Raw genomic sequence first — 12772 nt, 5'->3', positions numbered from 1 at the left:
AGTGGGATTGCTGGATCATATGGTAGCTCTGTTTTGGTTTTTTAAGGAACCTCTACACTGTTTTCCATAGTGGTGCAACTATAGGTGTGTGGGTTTATTTTTGGGCTTTCTATCCTGTTCCATTGATCTATTATTTCTGTTTTTGTGCCAGTACCATACTGTTGTGATTATTGTAGCTTTATAGTTTAGTCTGAAGTAGCTAATTCCTCCAGCTCTGTCCTTCTTTCTCATGATTGCTTTGGTTATTCAGAGTCTTTTGTGTTTCCATACAAATTTTAAGATTTTTTTGTTCTAGATCTGCAAAAAATCCCATTGGTAATTTGATAGGGATTGCATTGAATCTGTAGATTGCTTTGAGTAGCATAGTAATTTTGACAACATTGATTCTTCCAGTCCAAGAACATGGCATATCTTTCCATCTCTTTGTGACATCTTTGATTTCTTTCATCAGTATCTTACAGTTTTCAGAGTGAGCTCATCAATGAATTCAGTAAAGTTGCAGGATACAAAATTAATACACAGAAATCTATTGCATTTCTATACACTAAAAACTAAAGATCAGAAAGAGAAATTAAGGAAACAATTCCATTTACCATTGCATCAAAAAGAATAAAATACCTAGGAATGGATTGTTTTAAAATAGAGATGAAAAACTCACTTAACAGATATTTGACTCTGTATTTGGAAATTTGACATAAAGTAGAATTGACCATGGCTAGTAATTGCTTGATCTCTGGGTGGTTGTGGTCATGATGATCCATACTGAAGGTCAGAGTTCAGTCCTGGGTGGGGGTCAGGTAATAAGCTTTCCTGGGCCAAATGGATCCTTTATCTACTCAAGAGAAAGTTTGGTATTGATTTAAGTCCTATGTCTAAAGAATGAGTGAGTTCTGGAAGAAAACAGTGAGTTCTGATTATTTCTTGGGAAATGTTGACAAAGGTTTAAATTAAGTCCAGGGCAGGTGGTGAACTGCTTATTCCCTGACTGCCATGGTCTGAGGTGAAACTTGATCTGTTTCTGATGCTAGAGAAGCTGCTATGTGAAAGGCTTTTGTTTTGCTTAATTACCTGAAACTATCTGCCCTTGCAAATCTGTTCAATTAATTACTTTAAAATGAAGTTTGAAAGGGTAGATTAAGGAAAGATGAGTATACCTAGGAATTAAAGTTTAGTAGATATCCAAGTTTATCTCTGATCATATTAGGTTTCAGATAAATGGTATCACTCTAATTGTCCAGAATTAAAGTTTTGTGTACAGCGGGGGCTCCTTATGCCTTTGTGCTGCATATTCAGGTTTAGGGATACTTTGTAGTGATAGCACAGTTTGGACAGGTTTTTCTAAAAGCTATATTTCTATACTGAATAAACTATAGATTCTTTCCTCATAAAAGGAGATGGGAAGTATTCTATAAAAATGTGAAATAGTCAAAATCTCATAATTGGCAATGATTAGCTTTGAAGATGTTATTCTGTAAACATTAAGTAGTCTCTGAATAAAGATAACTCAGCTAACTGAAATTGTAATTACCTAGTCAGAGGATTTCTGTTGTAGAGTGTCATAATTAGCTTGAATGCAGATGCCTGAGGAGGGATGCATGTTAGGACCTGCTGTGTTGATGGATGATAAGCATTGTTCAATTTTGCTTTTAAAAGTAAACAGTAGAGGTGGGGTTCTTTACTCGTATTGTATGATTTATATCTATGATGTTTTCCATGCATTGATATGTGGAAATATTTGATACATTACCCTGAGAGGCACGTAATCACTGTGGTGTTGAGCTGTTAAGCTTCCATTCAGAGCTCATTATGCTAATTCCCATGGAAACAGTGTGTTTGATAACTTGGGAATTACATTTTATAAAATAAACTTCTCAGGTAGCTGTACTTTAGAGGCAACTCACTTTGTCCATACTTGGACAGCAGAGGTATTTTCACTTGTGACTCTTTTCTTTGGCTTTTTGTGTAGTGAGACTTAGGAAGCTGGTAGCCACCTTGTGCTTTCAATTGTCTTTATGTTGTGTTACTTTCCAACTGATGTTTTAGCTTCCATAGGAAAGAACCTAGTAATTTCTGCAATATACTAATCCTATAATGACATCTCAAAAATGAATGATCTCTGCTCTTGAAGTTAGTTTTCAGTAATCAAAATGAGGGTCCATAAATACACATCTTAGAAATTCTCTTTTTAAAAATACCAAAAACAGTCAGAGAGAACGACGCTTGCAGATCTACCACATGGTATAATAAATAGAACATTACTGGTCACTGTGAAACTCTGTCCCTGCCTTGATCGTGTTTACTCCTCCCAGGTGGATAAACATTATTTTGAACTTTGTTTTCTTGCCCTTGTCTTCAGTTTTGTAGCGTGTATCCCTAAAGAACATACTTGTTAGATTTTATTTTTTTGTTGAGGTATAATTCACACGTTCATATGATTTTTAACTGTTTTGTATATATATTTTTTGCCCAGTGTATTGGGGGAAATGTATTCACATTAATCTGTGCATTATAATTCCTTCATGAGCACTACTTCATATGTCACAATTTATCTGTTTACAGTTAGTGGACATTTGTTTTTAATTTATGCTAATATGAACATTGCTAGCATGAACAGTGCTACTCATGTCTTCTGGTGCACATGTGCAAGGATTTCTCTAGTCAAGATGTGTGAGTGTTACCAGCCTTACCAGATGATGCTGACTTATTTTGTAAATTTGTATCAATTTACAGTCACCAATAGTGTATTAACAACAGCTTGTTGCCCCACATTCTCACCATCACCTGACACTGTTAGACTTATTTTTTTCTAATCCAGATAGTGGAAAGTGCTTTCTCTTTGTGGTTTAAATTGGCATCTTATAAGTAGGTTGGGTATTCTTCATATATTTATGGGCTTTATGTGTTCTTATTGAATTGCACACGTACATCTTTTGCCCCTGTTTCTGGTTCTCAAATAACCACTGGTTTGTTGGGGTTATTCTGGAAACGAATACTTTGCAAAGTATATGCTTTGTAACTGTTATCTCCCTTTTAAAAATTTCTTTTTAAAATACTGGTTTGTGATGAGCAAGCATTTTTATTTCAATATAGCCAAAATTACTAATGTCTTTATGGCTCTTGATTTGTGTGGGATCTGAGAGAGTGAATATGGGTGCCTTGGGTTCAGATTGGGGCAGTAGAAACAAGGAAAAGTGGGCAGATTTGGGATATTTTGAAGCTGATGTCTTGCTGATGGTTTGGATAGGAAATATGAGAGGAGGAGAAATCAATGACCTTCAATGTTTTTGGTAAGAACGACTAAAAGAATAGAGTAGACGTTTCTGTAGATGGGAACATCTGTAGAGGAGCCAGTTAGGGGTGTGTGGTATAGGTGAAACCAGAACTTGGATATTTATAGTCTGGTTGTGTGTTTTGATCTGAATGGAGATGTTAAATACGTATTTGGATGTACAACTCCAGATTTAAGGAGAAATATCTGGGCTGGATTTATAGATTTGCGAAGTCTCGTATAAGATAGTATTTGAAACTCTGGGACTTGAAGAGGTCACCTATGGAATGAATGTAGGGAAGTCTGAGGTCCGAGTTCTGGAAATGTTTTCCACTTAGAAGGAGGATATAAGGATCTAGGATTTAAAGTGTGAGAAGATGAGAGAGTTTGCTTGGTGATAATGGTTTCTGAAAACCAAGTGAATAAATGTCCTCAAGAAGATAAAGAGCTATCCACTGGATTTAGCAATGTGAGGGTCATTGTGAGCTTGAAAAATTTATTTTGTGGAGTTGTGGAGATGAAATCCTAATAAAAGTAGACTACAGAGCACACGGGAGGAGAGAAAAATTACAGATAAGGAATAGTATAGTATGGACAATTGTTTGAAAGTCTTATTTTAAACTGATACTAACTGGCAGATGTATGATCAATGGAAGACTGACTTAATGATGGGAGATGTCACAAAACCCATGTACTCTAATGGAGACAGTTCAGTAAAAGAATACAAACTTGAGGCAGGACAGAAGACTATTGCTATAGAGACCTACATGAGAAGGAATGGATGCCAGTAAGTATGTGGAGATGTTGGATCTTAGAAAAGAGGTGGAAATTTTTTGTAGTTCTTAGAATGTTTTGCACTTACTGAGTATATTTAAATATATTGCACTTTTGTTAAATATATTCCTAAGGATTCTTTTTGAAGTTACTATAAAGGAATTACTTTTGGATTGTTCCTTGCAGATATATAGAAATACAGTTAACTTTTATATATTAATCCTGTCCTCTGCATTCTTACTAAACTAGTTTATTAGTTCTAATAGTATTTTTAGTGGATTCATTAGAATTATCTGTGTATAAGATTGTGTCATCTGCAAGTGAAGATAGTTTACTTTTCTTGGATGCCTTTATTAGATGTTCCTGCATAACTGCCCTGACGAGAACTTCCAGTACTTTTCTTAAAAGTGGCAACAGTGGACGTCCTTGTTCCTGATGTTGAAGGGAAAACATTAAGTCATCACACCATTAAGTATGATGTCAGCTGTGGATTTTTTTTGTAGATGCCCTTGATCAGATTGAGCAAGTTCTCTTCTGTTAGTTTGTTGCATGCTTTTTTCATGAAGTGTTGGATATTGTCAGATAATTTTTCTGAGTCTATTGAGATGTTCATGTATTTCTGTTATTTATTCTATTAATATGGTGTATTACATTGATTTTTTTCCGGAATTTTAAATTAATTTTGCTTTCTTGGGATAAATCCCACTTGGTCATGGTGCACAATACTACTTACGTGTTGCCAAATTTGGTTTGTTATCTTGAAGATTTTTGTGTTTATATCTTTCAGAGTATTGATCTGTATTTTGGCTTTTTGTGATGTCTCTGGTTTTGGTAATATTGGTCTTAAAGAGTGAGTTGGGAAGTGTTCCCTCCTATTTTTTTTGAAATGGTGTGAGGAACTGGTATTGAAAAAAATACTTTCATTACAATTAACCAGCGAAGCCATCTGGGCCTGGGCTTTTCTTCGTGGGAAATTAAAAAATGCCTAATTTTCTTAAAGGTCTATTCAGATTTTCTATCTTTGAATTAGTTTTGGTTGTGTCTTTCTAGAAAAATGTGATTTTATCTGTTACCTAATTTGTTAAAATACGCTTGCAGTTTTCTTTCTCCTTATTTCTATAAGGTTAGTGGAAATGTCACCACTTTCACTCCTGATATTACTTATTTGAGTCTTATAAACCTTTAGCTAAACTAGAAAAAAAACTGTTTAAACTTTTTCAAAGAACTAACTTTTGGTTTTTCTCTATTCTATTTTCTGCTCTTATGTTTATTATTATGCCTGCATTAGCTTAAGTCTTTCTCTTTTTTCAGTATCTTGAGGTGGAAGGTTAGGGTTTTGATTTTGAAAATGTCCTTTTATATATACACAATTACAGCTACAAATCTCTCTTAGAACTGCTTTAACTGCATTCTCCAGTTACTTTACATTGTGTATGTTACTGATCTCAAAGTATCATTTCCATAGTGATTTCTTCTTGGATTCATTTACTAGTGTGTTGTTCAATTGCTATGTTTTTTTTTGTTTGTTTGTTTTTTGCTTTTTTAAATTTATTTTGGGCTGCGTTTTGGGTCTTCATTGCTGTGCATGGGCTCTCTCTAGTTGAGGCAAGCGGGGGCTACTCTTAGCTGTGGTGTGCGGGCTTCTCATTGCGGTGGCCTCTCTTGTGGTGGAGCACGGGCTCTAGGCATGCGGGCTTCAGTAGTTGTGCCCTGTGGGCTCAGTAGTTGTGGCTCGCAGGCTGTAGAGCGCAGGCTCAGTAGTTGTAGTGCACGGGCCTAGTTGACCCGAGGCATGTGGGATCCTCCCGGACCAGGGCTGGAAACTGTGTCCCTTGCATTGGCAGGCGGTTTCTTTCTTTCTTTTTTTTTTTGGTGGTACGCGGGCCTCTCACTGTTGTGGCCTCTCTCGTTGCGGAGCACAGGCTCCGGACGCGCAGGCTCAGCGGCCATGGCTCACGGGCCCCAGGTGCTCCGCGGCATGTGGGATCTTCCCGGACTGGGGCACGAACCTGTGTCCCCTGCATCGGCAGGCGGACTCTCAACCACTGCGCCACCAGGGAAGCCCCTGGCAGTCGGTTTCTTAACCACTGCACCATCAGGGAAGCCCAATTGCTACGCTCTTTTTTTTTTTTTTTTTGCGATACGCGGGCCTCACTGTTGTGGCCTCTCCTGTTGCGGAGCGCAGGCTCAGCGGCCATGGCTCATGGGCCCAGCCGCTCCGCGGCATGTGGGATCTTCCCAGACCAGGGCACGAACCTGTGTCCCCTGCATTGGCAAGCAGACTCTCAACCACTGCGCCACCAGGGAAGCCCCAATTGCTATGTTCTTAATTCTCATATTTCTTTTTGTTTCTCTAAAACATTTTTTGAGGTATAATTGACATACAACATACTGGATTCAGGTGTACAACATGTTTCAACATTTGTATACATTGAGAAATTACCACAATAAGACTGTATCTGTCACCATACATAGTTACAGAATTTCTTCTGAAGAGACTTAAGATCTATTCTCTCAGCAACTTTCAAATATGCAATATAGTATTAAGTATATTACATCCCCATGATGTATTTCATAACTGGAAATTTGTACCTTTTAACTTCCTTCACACATTTTACCCATGTCCCCCATCAAGCTGTTCTCTGTATCTATGAGCTATTTCTGTCTTTTGTTTAAGTTCCAGGTAAGTGGGATCATACAGTATTTGTCTTTCTGATTAATTTCACTTAGCATAATGCCCGTGAGATCTTCACATGTCCTGAAGATGGCCATTTAGGTTTCCATGTTTTGGCTGTTGTAAATAATGCCGCAGTGAATATGGAGGTGGGTATCTTTGAGTTCGTGCTTTTGTTTGCTTCAGATAAATAACCAGAAGTAGAATCTCTGCGTCATTTTGTAGCTCTATCTTTAACTTTCTGAGGAGCCTCCATACCGTTATCCATAGTGGCTGCACCACTGTTTTCTAATTTCACTCTTAAGATCAGAGAACATACTTAGTATGACTTTAATCCTTTAAAATTTATTGTGTCTTGTTTTATGGCCAAACATATGGTCTGATCTGGAGAACTCTCCATGTGTACTTGACGAGAACATAGACTTTTGTTGGTGGAGTATTCAATAGATATGTTAGATATAGTTGGTTTATAGTGCTTTTCAAGTCTTATTTCCATGGTCATCTTCTGCCTAGTTGTTCTACTCATTATTGAAAGTGGGGTGTTGATATCTCCAACTGCTGGATTATTTATTTCTCCTTTAAATCCTACCATTTTTTGCTTCATGTATTTGGGGATCTGTTAGATAAATTTTTATATCTTGTTGAATTGACCTTTTTTAAATTTTAAGATGGGTTTATCTTTAACATTTTTGGATTTTTTATGGTATAGCTACTCCAGCTTTCTCACAGGTTGCTGTTAGTTTGATATGTATCCTTTTTCATCCTTCTGTATTCAGTATATTTGGATCTTTTAGCTTTCGCGTTTTTACTATGATGTGTCTGGATATGAATTTCTTTGTGTGTATTCTGCTTTGAGTATACTGAGCTCCCTGAGTGTGCAGATTGCTTTTCTTGGGAAATTTTCAGTCATAATTTTTTGAATATTTTTTCTGCTCCTTTCTTGCCTTCATTTTCCCTCTGGTACTCCTATTACAAAAATGTCCTACATTTCTCTGTGAATCTGTTCATTTTTCTTGGTGTAATCTGTTGATCTGACTTTTAAGTTCAGTTATTCTCCTGTTCAAACCTACTGTTGAACCCCTCTAGTGAATTTTTCATTTTAGCTATTTTGCAATTCTAAAATTGCTACTCAGTTTTTAAAAATAGGTATTCCTAATATTGATAATACTAATGGTCATCATACTTTATTTCTTTATGCATGATATCCTTTCTTTCTTTGAACATATTTATAATACCTAATTTGAAGGCTTACCTGATAAGTGTGACACTTGGGCTCTCTCACAGGCAGATTCTGTTGCCTGCTTTTTTTTTTTTTTTTCCTTTGTATAGATCACACCTTCCTGTTTGGATGCATGTCTTTACATTTTTTGGTTGTTGTTGAAAAATGCATATTTTGGATAATGTATTTTGTCAGTTCCAGTTGCCTCCTACCTACCCTAGGCTTATTATTTTCTTGGCTACTAAAATAGACCAGCAAAGTCACAGTCTTATTCCTGTACAGGGCAAAACCTCTAAAGTCACTTCAGAGGGTGCAGTTCTAGACAAGTGTTGAGTCACCACGGAATGACAGTCGTTTTAGCAGGGTTCGCTACATCTGTATTTCCCCGATCTCCGTTATACTGTCTGCCTTTGACGCCCAACTGATAAGCTCCATTCATTGCCTGCTGACTGCTCTTTTTTCGGAACAATGCCCAATACGTAAAGTACCCTACAGTTTGATCCAAGTAAATTCTGGTCCCTTAGCCAGGGGTAGTTTGTAAAGCTGGTATTGGAGGTTTGCTCTGATTCTGGGGGTGGGTGGGTGGGTGATTCTTGTTAGCTGTCTCTTGTTCTGGTTGCCTCTTGTTCTGGTTGCCTCTGGTAAACTAGCTTCCCTATGGTTCAGCTTTTTGCTCTCATGAAGCTCTCACCTTCCTCTTAATTGCTTACCATGATCTCCGTTTCTTTTGAGAGCGTACTTACCCTTAAACTTCCTCACACTTCCAATTAAGCAAGTTCCCTTGGGGAGAGCTTAGTAGCTGTCTCTTCTTAGAGGCTGTCTTTCTCCCTGTGAAAAATCACCATGCCACTGCTTTGGAGCTATAGTTGGGCATGTTGTTTGAGTGACACCACTACTTCGTGAGCAGGGTGCTGCCTGGAGACATTAGACTCATCTTCTTTTTGCCTCTCCTGGCACAGAACCTCTGCCCTGTGTGTGACTGGGCCAAGCGTGATCGGGGCCCCAGTATTCCCTACCTACCATGCCTGGGGTGGGTCTTGCACTCTATTGGGTGGAGGCTATGTGGGTGAAGGGAGTCTACAACCTCTTGGCCATACTTGCTGGTAACTGAGCCTTTGTGACATGGAATTGAGTGGGATGGGAAATGCTGGCACTCTGCCCCTCCCACTGGGAGCTGGTGGGAGAGGGAACTCTTTCTTTTTGGCCATACCTACTCTGAGTGGAACTTAAGTCACATTGAGCTGGGTGTTGTGGAATGAAGGAAGAAAAACAGATGACGGTTCCAGTACCACAGACTCTGTTCTTTCCAAGGTTTAAGAGAGATTCTTAAATGTTAATTTATTGAATGCCCTTAGGACAATTTTCAAAGGCTTTAAATGGTTGTTTTTTAAAAAATGCTTTTCTCTAGTTGCAGAGAGTCTGCACAGCTCTTCATGGAGACATTTTGTATGTCTCATGTTCTTCTAAATTTTTATGTCATTGTCTGGCATAGAATTAACCATAAGTAGTTAGTTAATTATAAGTAATAGAACTATATTTTTTTCCTTAAAAAGCACTATGACGTATGTGCATGTGTGTTCCTTTCCTGTCTTCTAACCTCTGCTGATAGGTGCTAGGCTTGACAAGTCAGGCTTGCTCTTTTTTTTTTTTAATTGGAGTATAGTTGATTTACAATGTTGTTAGTTTCAGGTGTACAGCAAAGTGAATCAGTTATACATATACATATATCCACTCTTTTTTAGATTCTTTTCCCATATCGGCCATTACAGAGTACTGAGTATTGAGTAGAGTTCCCTGTGCTCTACAGTAGGTCCTTACTAGTTATCTATTTTATATACAGTAGTGTGTATATGTTAATCCCAACCTCCCAATTTATCCCTCCCCCCGGTAACCATAGGTTTGTTTTCTACATCTGTAACTCTATTTCTGTTTTGTAGATAAGTTCACTTGTACCCTTATTTTTAGATTCCACATATAAGTGATACCATCTGATATTTGTCTTTCTCTGTCTGACTTAACTTCACTCAGTATGACAATCTCTAGGTCCATCCATGTTGCTGCAAATGGCATTATTTCATTCTTTGTTATGGCTGAGTAATATTCCATTGTATGTATGTGCCACATCTTATTTATCCATTCCTCTGTTGATGGACATTTAGGTTGCTTCCATGTTCTGGCTATTGTAAATAGTGCTACAATGAACATTGGGGTGCATGTATCTTTTTGAATTATGGTTTTCTCTGGATATATGCCCAGGAGTGGGATTGCTGGATCCCCTAATCAATGACAAAGGAGGCAAGGAGATACAATGGAGAAAAGACAGTCTCTTCAATAAGTGGTGCTGGGAAAACTGGACAGCTACATGTAAAAGAATGAAATTTGAACACTCCTTAACACTATACACAAAAATAAACTCAAAATGGATTAAAGACCTAAATGTAAGGCCAGCAACTGTAAAACTTTTTGAGGAAAACATAGGCAGAACACTCTATGACCTAAATCACAGCAAGATCCTTTTTGACTCACCCCCTAGAGAAATGGAAATAAAAACAAAAATAAACAAATGGGACCTAATGAAATTTAAAAGCTTTTGCACAGCAAAGGAAACCATAAAAAAGACGAAAAGACAACCTTTAGAATGGGAGAAAATATTTGCAAGTGAAGCAACTGACAAAGGATTAATCTCCAAAATATACAACTCATGCAGCTCAATATTAAAAAATCAAATAGACATTTCTCCAAAAAAGACATACAGGTGGCCAAAAGGCACATGAAAAATGCTCAACATTACTAATCATTAGAGAAATGCAAATAAAAACTATAATGAGGTATCACCTGGTATCACACTGGTCAGAGTGGCCATCATCAAAAAATCTACAAACAGGGCTTCCCTGGTGGCGCAGTGGTTGAGAGTCCACCTGCCAATGCAGGGGACACGGGTTCGTGCCCCGGTCCGGGAAGATCCCACATGCCGTGGAGTGGCTATGCCTGTGAGCCATGGACGCTGAGCCTGCGCGTCTGGAGCCTCTGCTCCGCAACGGGAGAGGCCGCAACAGTGAGAGGCCCGCGTACCACCCCCCCAAAAAAAAGAAAAAGAAACCTACAAACAATAATGCTGGAGTGGGTGCGGAGAAAAGGGAACCCTCCTGCACTGTTGGTGGGAATGTAAACTGGTATAGCCACTATGGAGAACAGTATGGGGGTTCCTTAAACAACTAAAACTAGAACTACCATACGGGCTTGCTCTTTATCTACCTTTCACCTACTTGGACTTTACTCCTTCCCTATCACCCCTGGCTGTCTCTTCACTTTTGCTATTATGCCTAGGCTCCAAATCTCTGCTTGAGTCACTGGAAATGGCCACACAATTTGTACAGCCTGCTTGGCTCTCACATTAGCTTTGATTTTCAGCCAGTCCCTTGGCTTTTGTAAACTAGTGTATGGACTGTCCTTCTCAGATGTTGGTCTCCTTGAGACCAAATTTGTTCTTAGGTATTAATGTTATATGCTACAATTACATGAAAGATAGGACATATTATAGTCAATATAAGACAGCTGGGTTTAGGCCTACCCTAGGAAGTTTAAGGCTACTTCACCAAGGTAGCTGTCTGGTAATGACCTTCAAGACTATATTACAGTGAAACTTATTAAAGGTAAAGGGAAAAGCTGTCAGATAAGGTGTCTTTTTAAAGATTAGATGCATCTATTAATGAGACAGAGCTTTCATAGGAGCAATTGAAATCAATGGATATTAGCCTCCTGGAGCGTTGCATCGATGCTATATTTGAATGGAGCTGTATTTTTGCAGGAGTTAGAGCAAGACATATATTCATTGTCACTTGGCTGGTGGCTGAGCTCATTTGGGGGATCTTAGGGAATATGTCTTGTTCCTTAATGATGTAATGTGTACATTAAATACTTGAAGGCACACTAACAAGTAAATATTCATGTATAATCCGTTTCAGTTCTTTGACAGTAGTCTCCTTCCCATCTTCAGGGAATACTCAGTTGTATCTTAGCATCCTTTTTTCGTATTTGACTTCAGTGGCCTGTGATGAAGAGGATTTTGGATCCATAATGAAACATTATTTCTGTCTCTAATATATGGAACTGTAGTGGTATGAGATTGGTTTTTGACTGGAAATGATTTGATTTATGAACGAAATTAAGACTTGTTTAAGCATGTTCTTGAGGTAGCTTGTTGAAGGTGTAAGATCTGTTTCAAAACAAAGATACCGAGTTCAGAATTTGACTTTCAGATATTCTGAAATAACTGTGTCATTTGCCTCTCTGTTTATCCTTTAGGCTGCAGGAGCAATCCGACCTCTTGTATCTACTGTCATCAGTCCATCTGTAGATGGCTGCTTAGACCACTCACTGGAACGTGCGAGACACAGGGCAAGTGAAATGCCACAGGCCTTTCTATTTGACGTGATCTATGAAGCATATCAGCAGGTAAGAATCTTCGCTTTTTGACAATCTGCTGTGTTGAGGGTCTCTAAGAACCACCCCCATATTTGGAGATTAGCTAGAAGAACTCAAGGAACTGAGTACATAGTTGGACTCAAGGCTAAAATTGATTAGAGTGACGTTGGATGATAAGAGAAAAAGACCCAGGCAGAGTCTGGAGGAATCCATGTGTAATCTTCCTCATGATCTCTCTCCTTCAGTGTCGCACAAAGGTACACCTTCCGTCCAGCAGTGAGAAGGCAGCAGTTTGGGTGTGATATTTCTTTTCAGGGAAGCCCATTAGAGATTTGATGTCTAAGGTATTGTGTTGGTCACATAGATACCCTCTGCCTTGCACACAAACTTCAGACTCCCGGGAGAAAAGCCG

General features: G+C 38.5%; 1 protein-coding gene across 2 annotated transcripts in view; it reads left to right on the top strand.

The window, feature by feature from the left end:
• CRPPA (CDP-L-ribitol pyrophosphorylase A) overlaps positions 1-12772 on the top strand; it is a 352865-nt gene that overhangs the window by 21990 nt on the left and 318103 nt on the right. For both annotated transcript variants that reach the window (XM_049714562.1, XM_004263477.3), the window contains exon 3: positions 12241-12390. In XM_049714562.1, the coding sequence (XP_049570519.1) occupies positions 12241-12390 (150 nt within the window). The remainder of the gene's footprint in view (positions 1-12240; positions 12391-12772) is intronic.

This window comes from Orcinus orca, chromosome 9, assembly GCF_937001465.1.
Source record: "Orcinus orca chromosome 9, mOrcOrc1.1, whole genome shotgun sequence".
NCBI lineage: Eukaryota > Metazoa > Chordata > Mammalia > Artiodactyla > Delphinidae > Orcinus > Orcinus orca.
The sequence above is the reverse complement of the archived record's forward strand: the minus strand, read 5'-3'. Positions and strand labels throughout refer to the sequence as shown.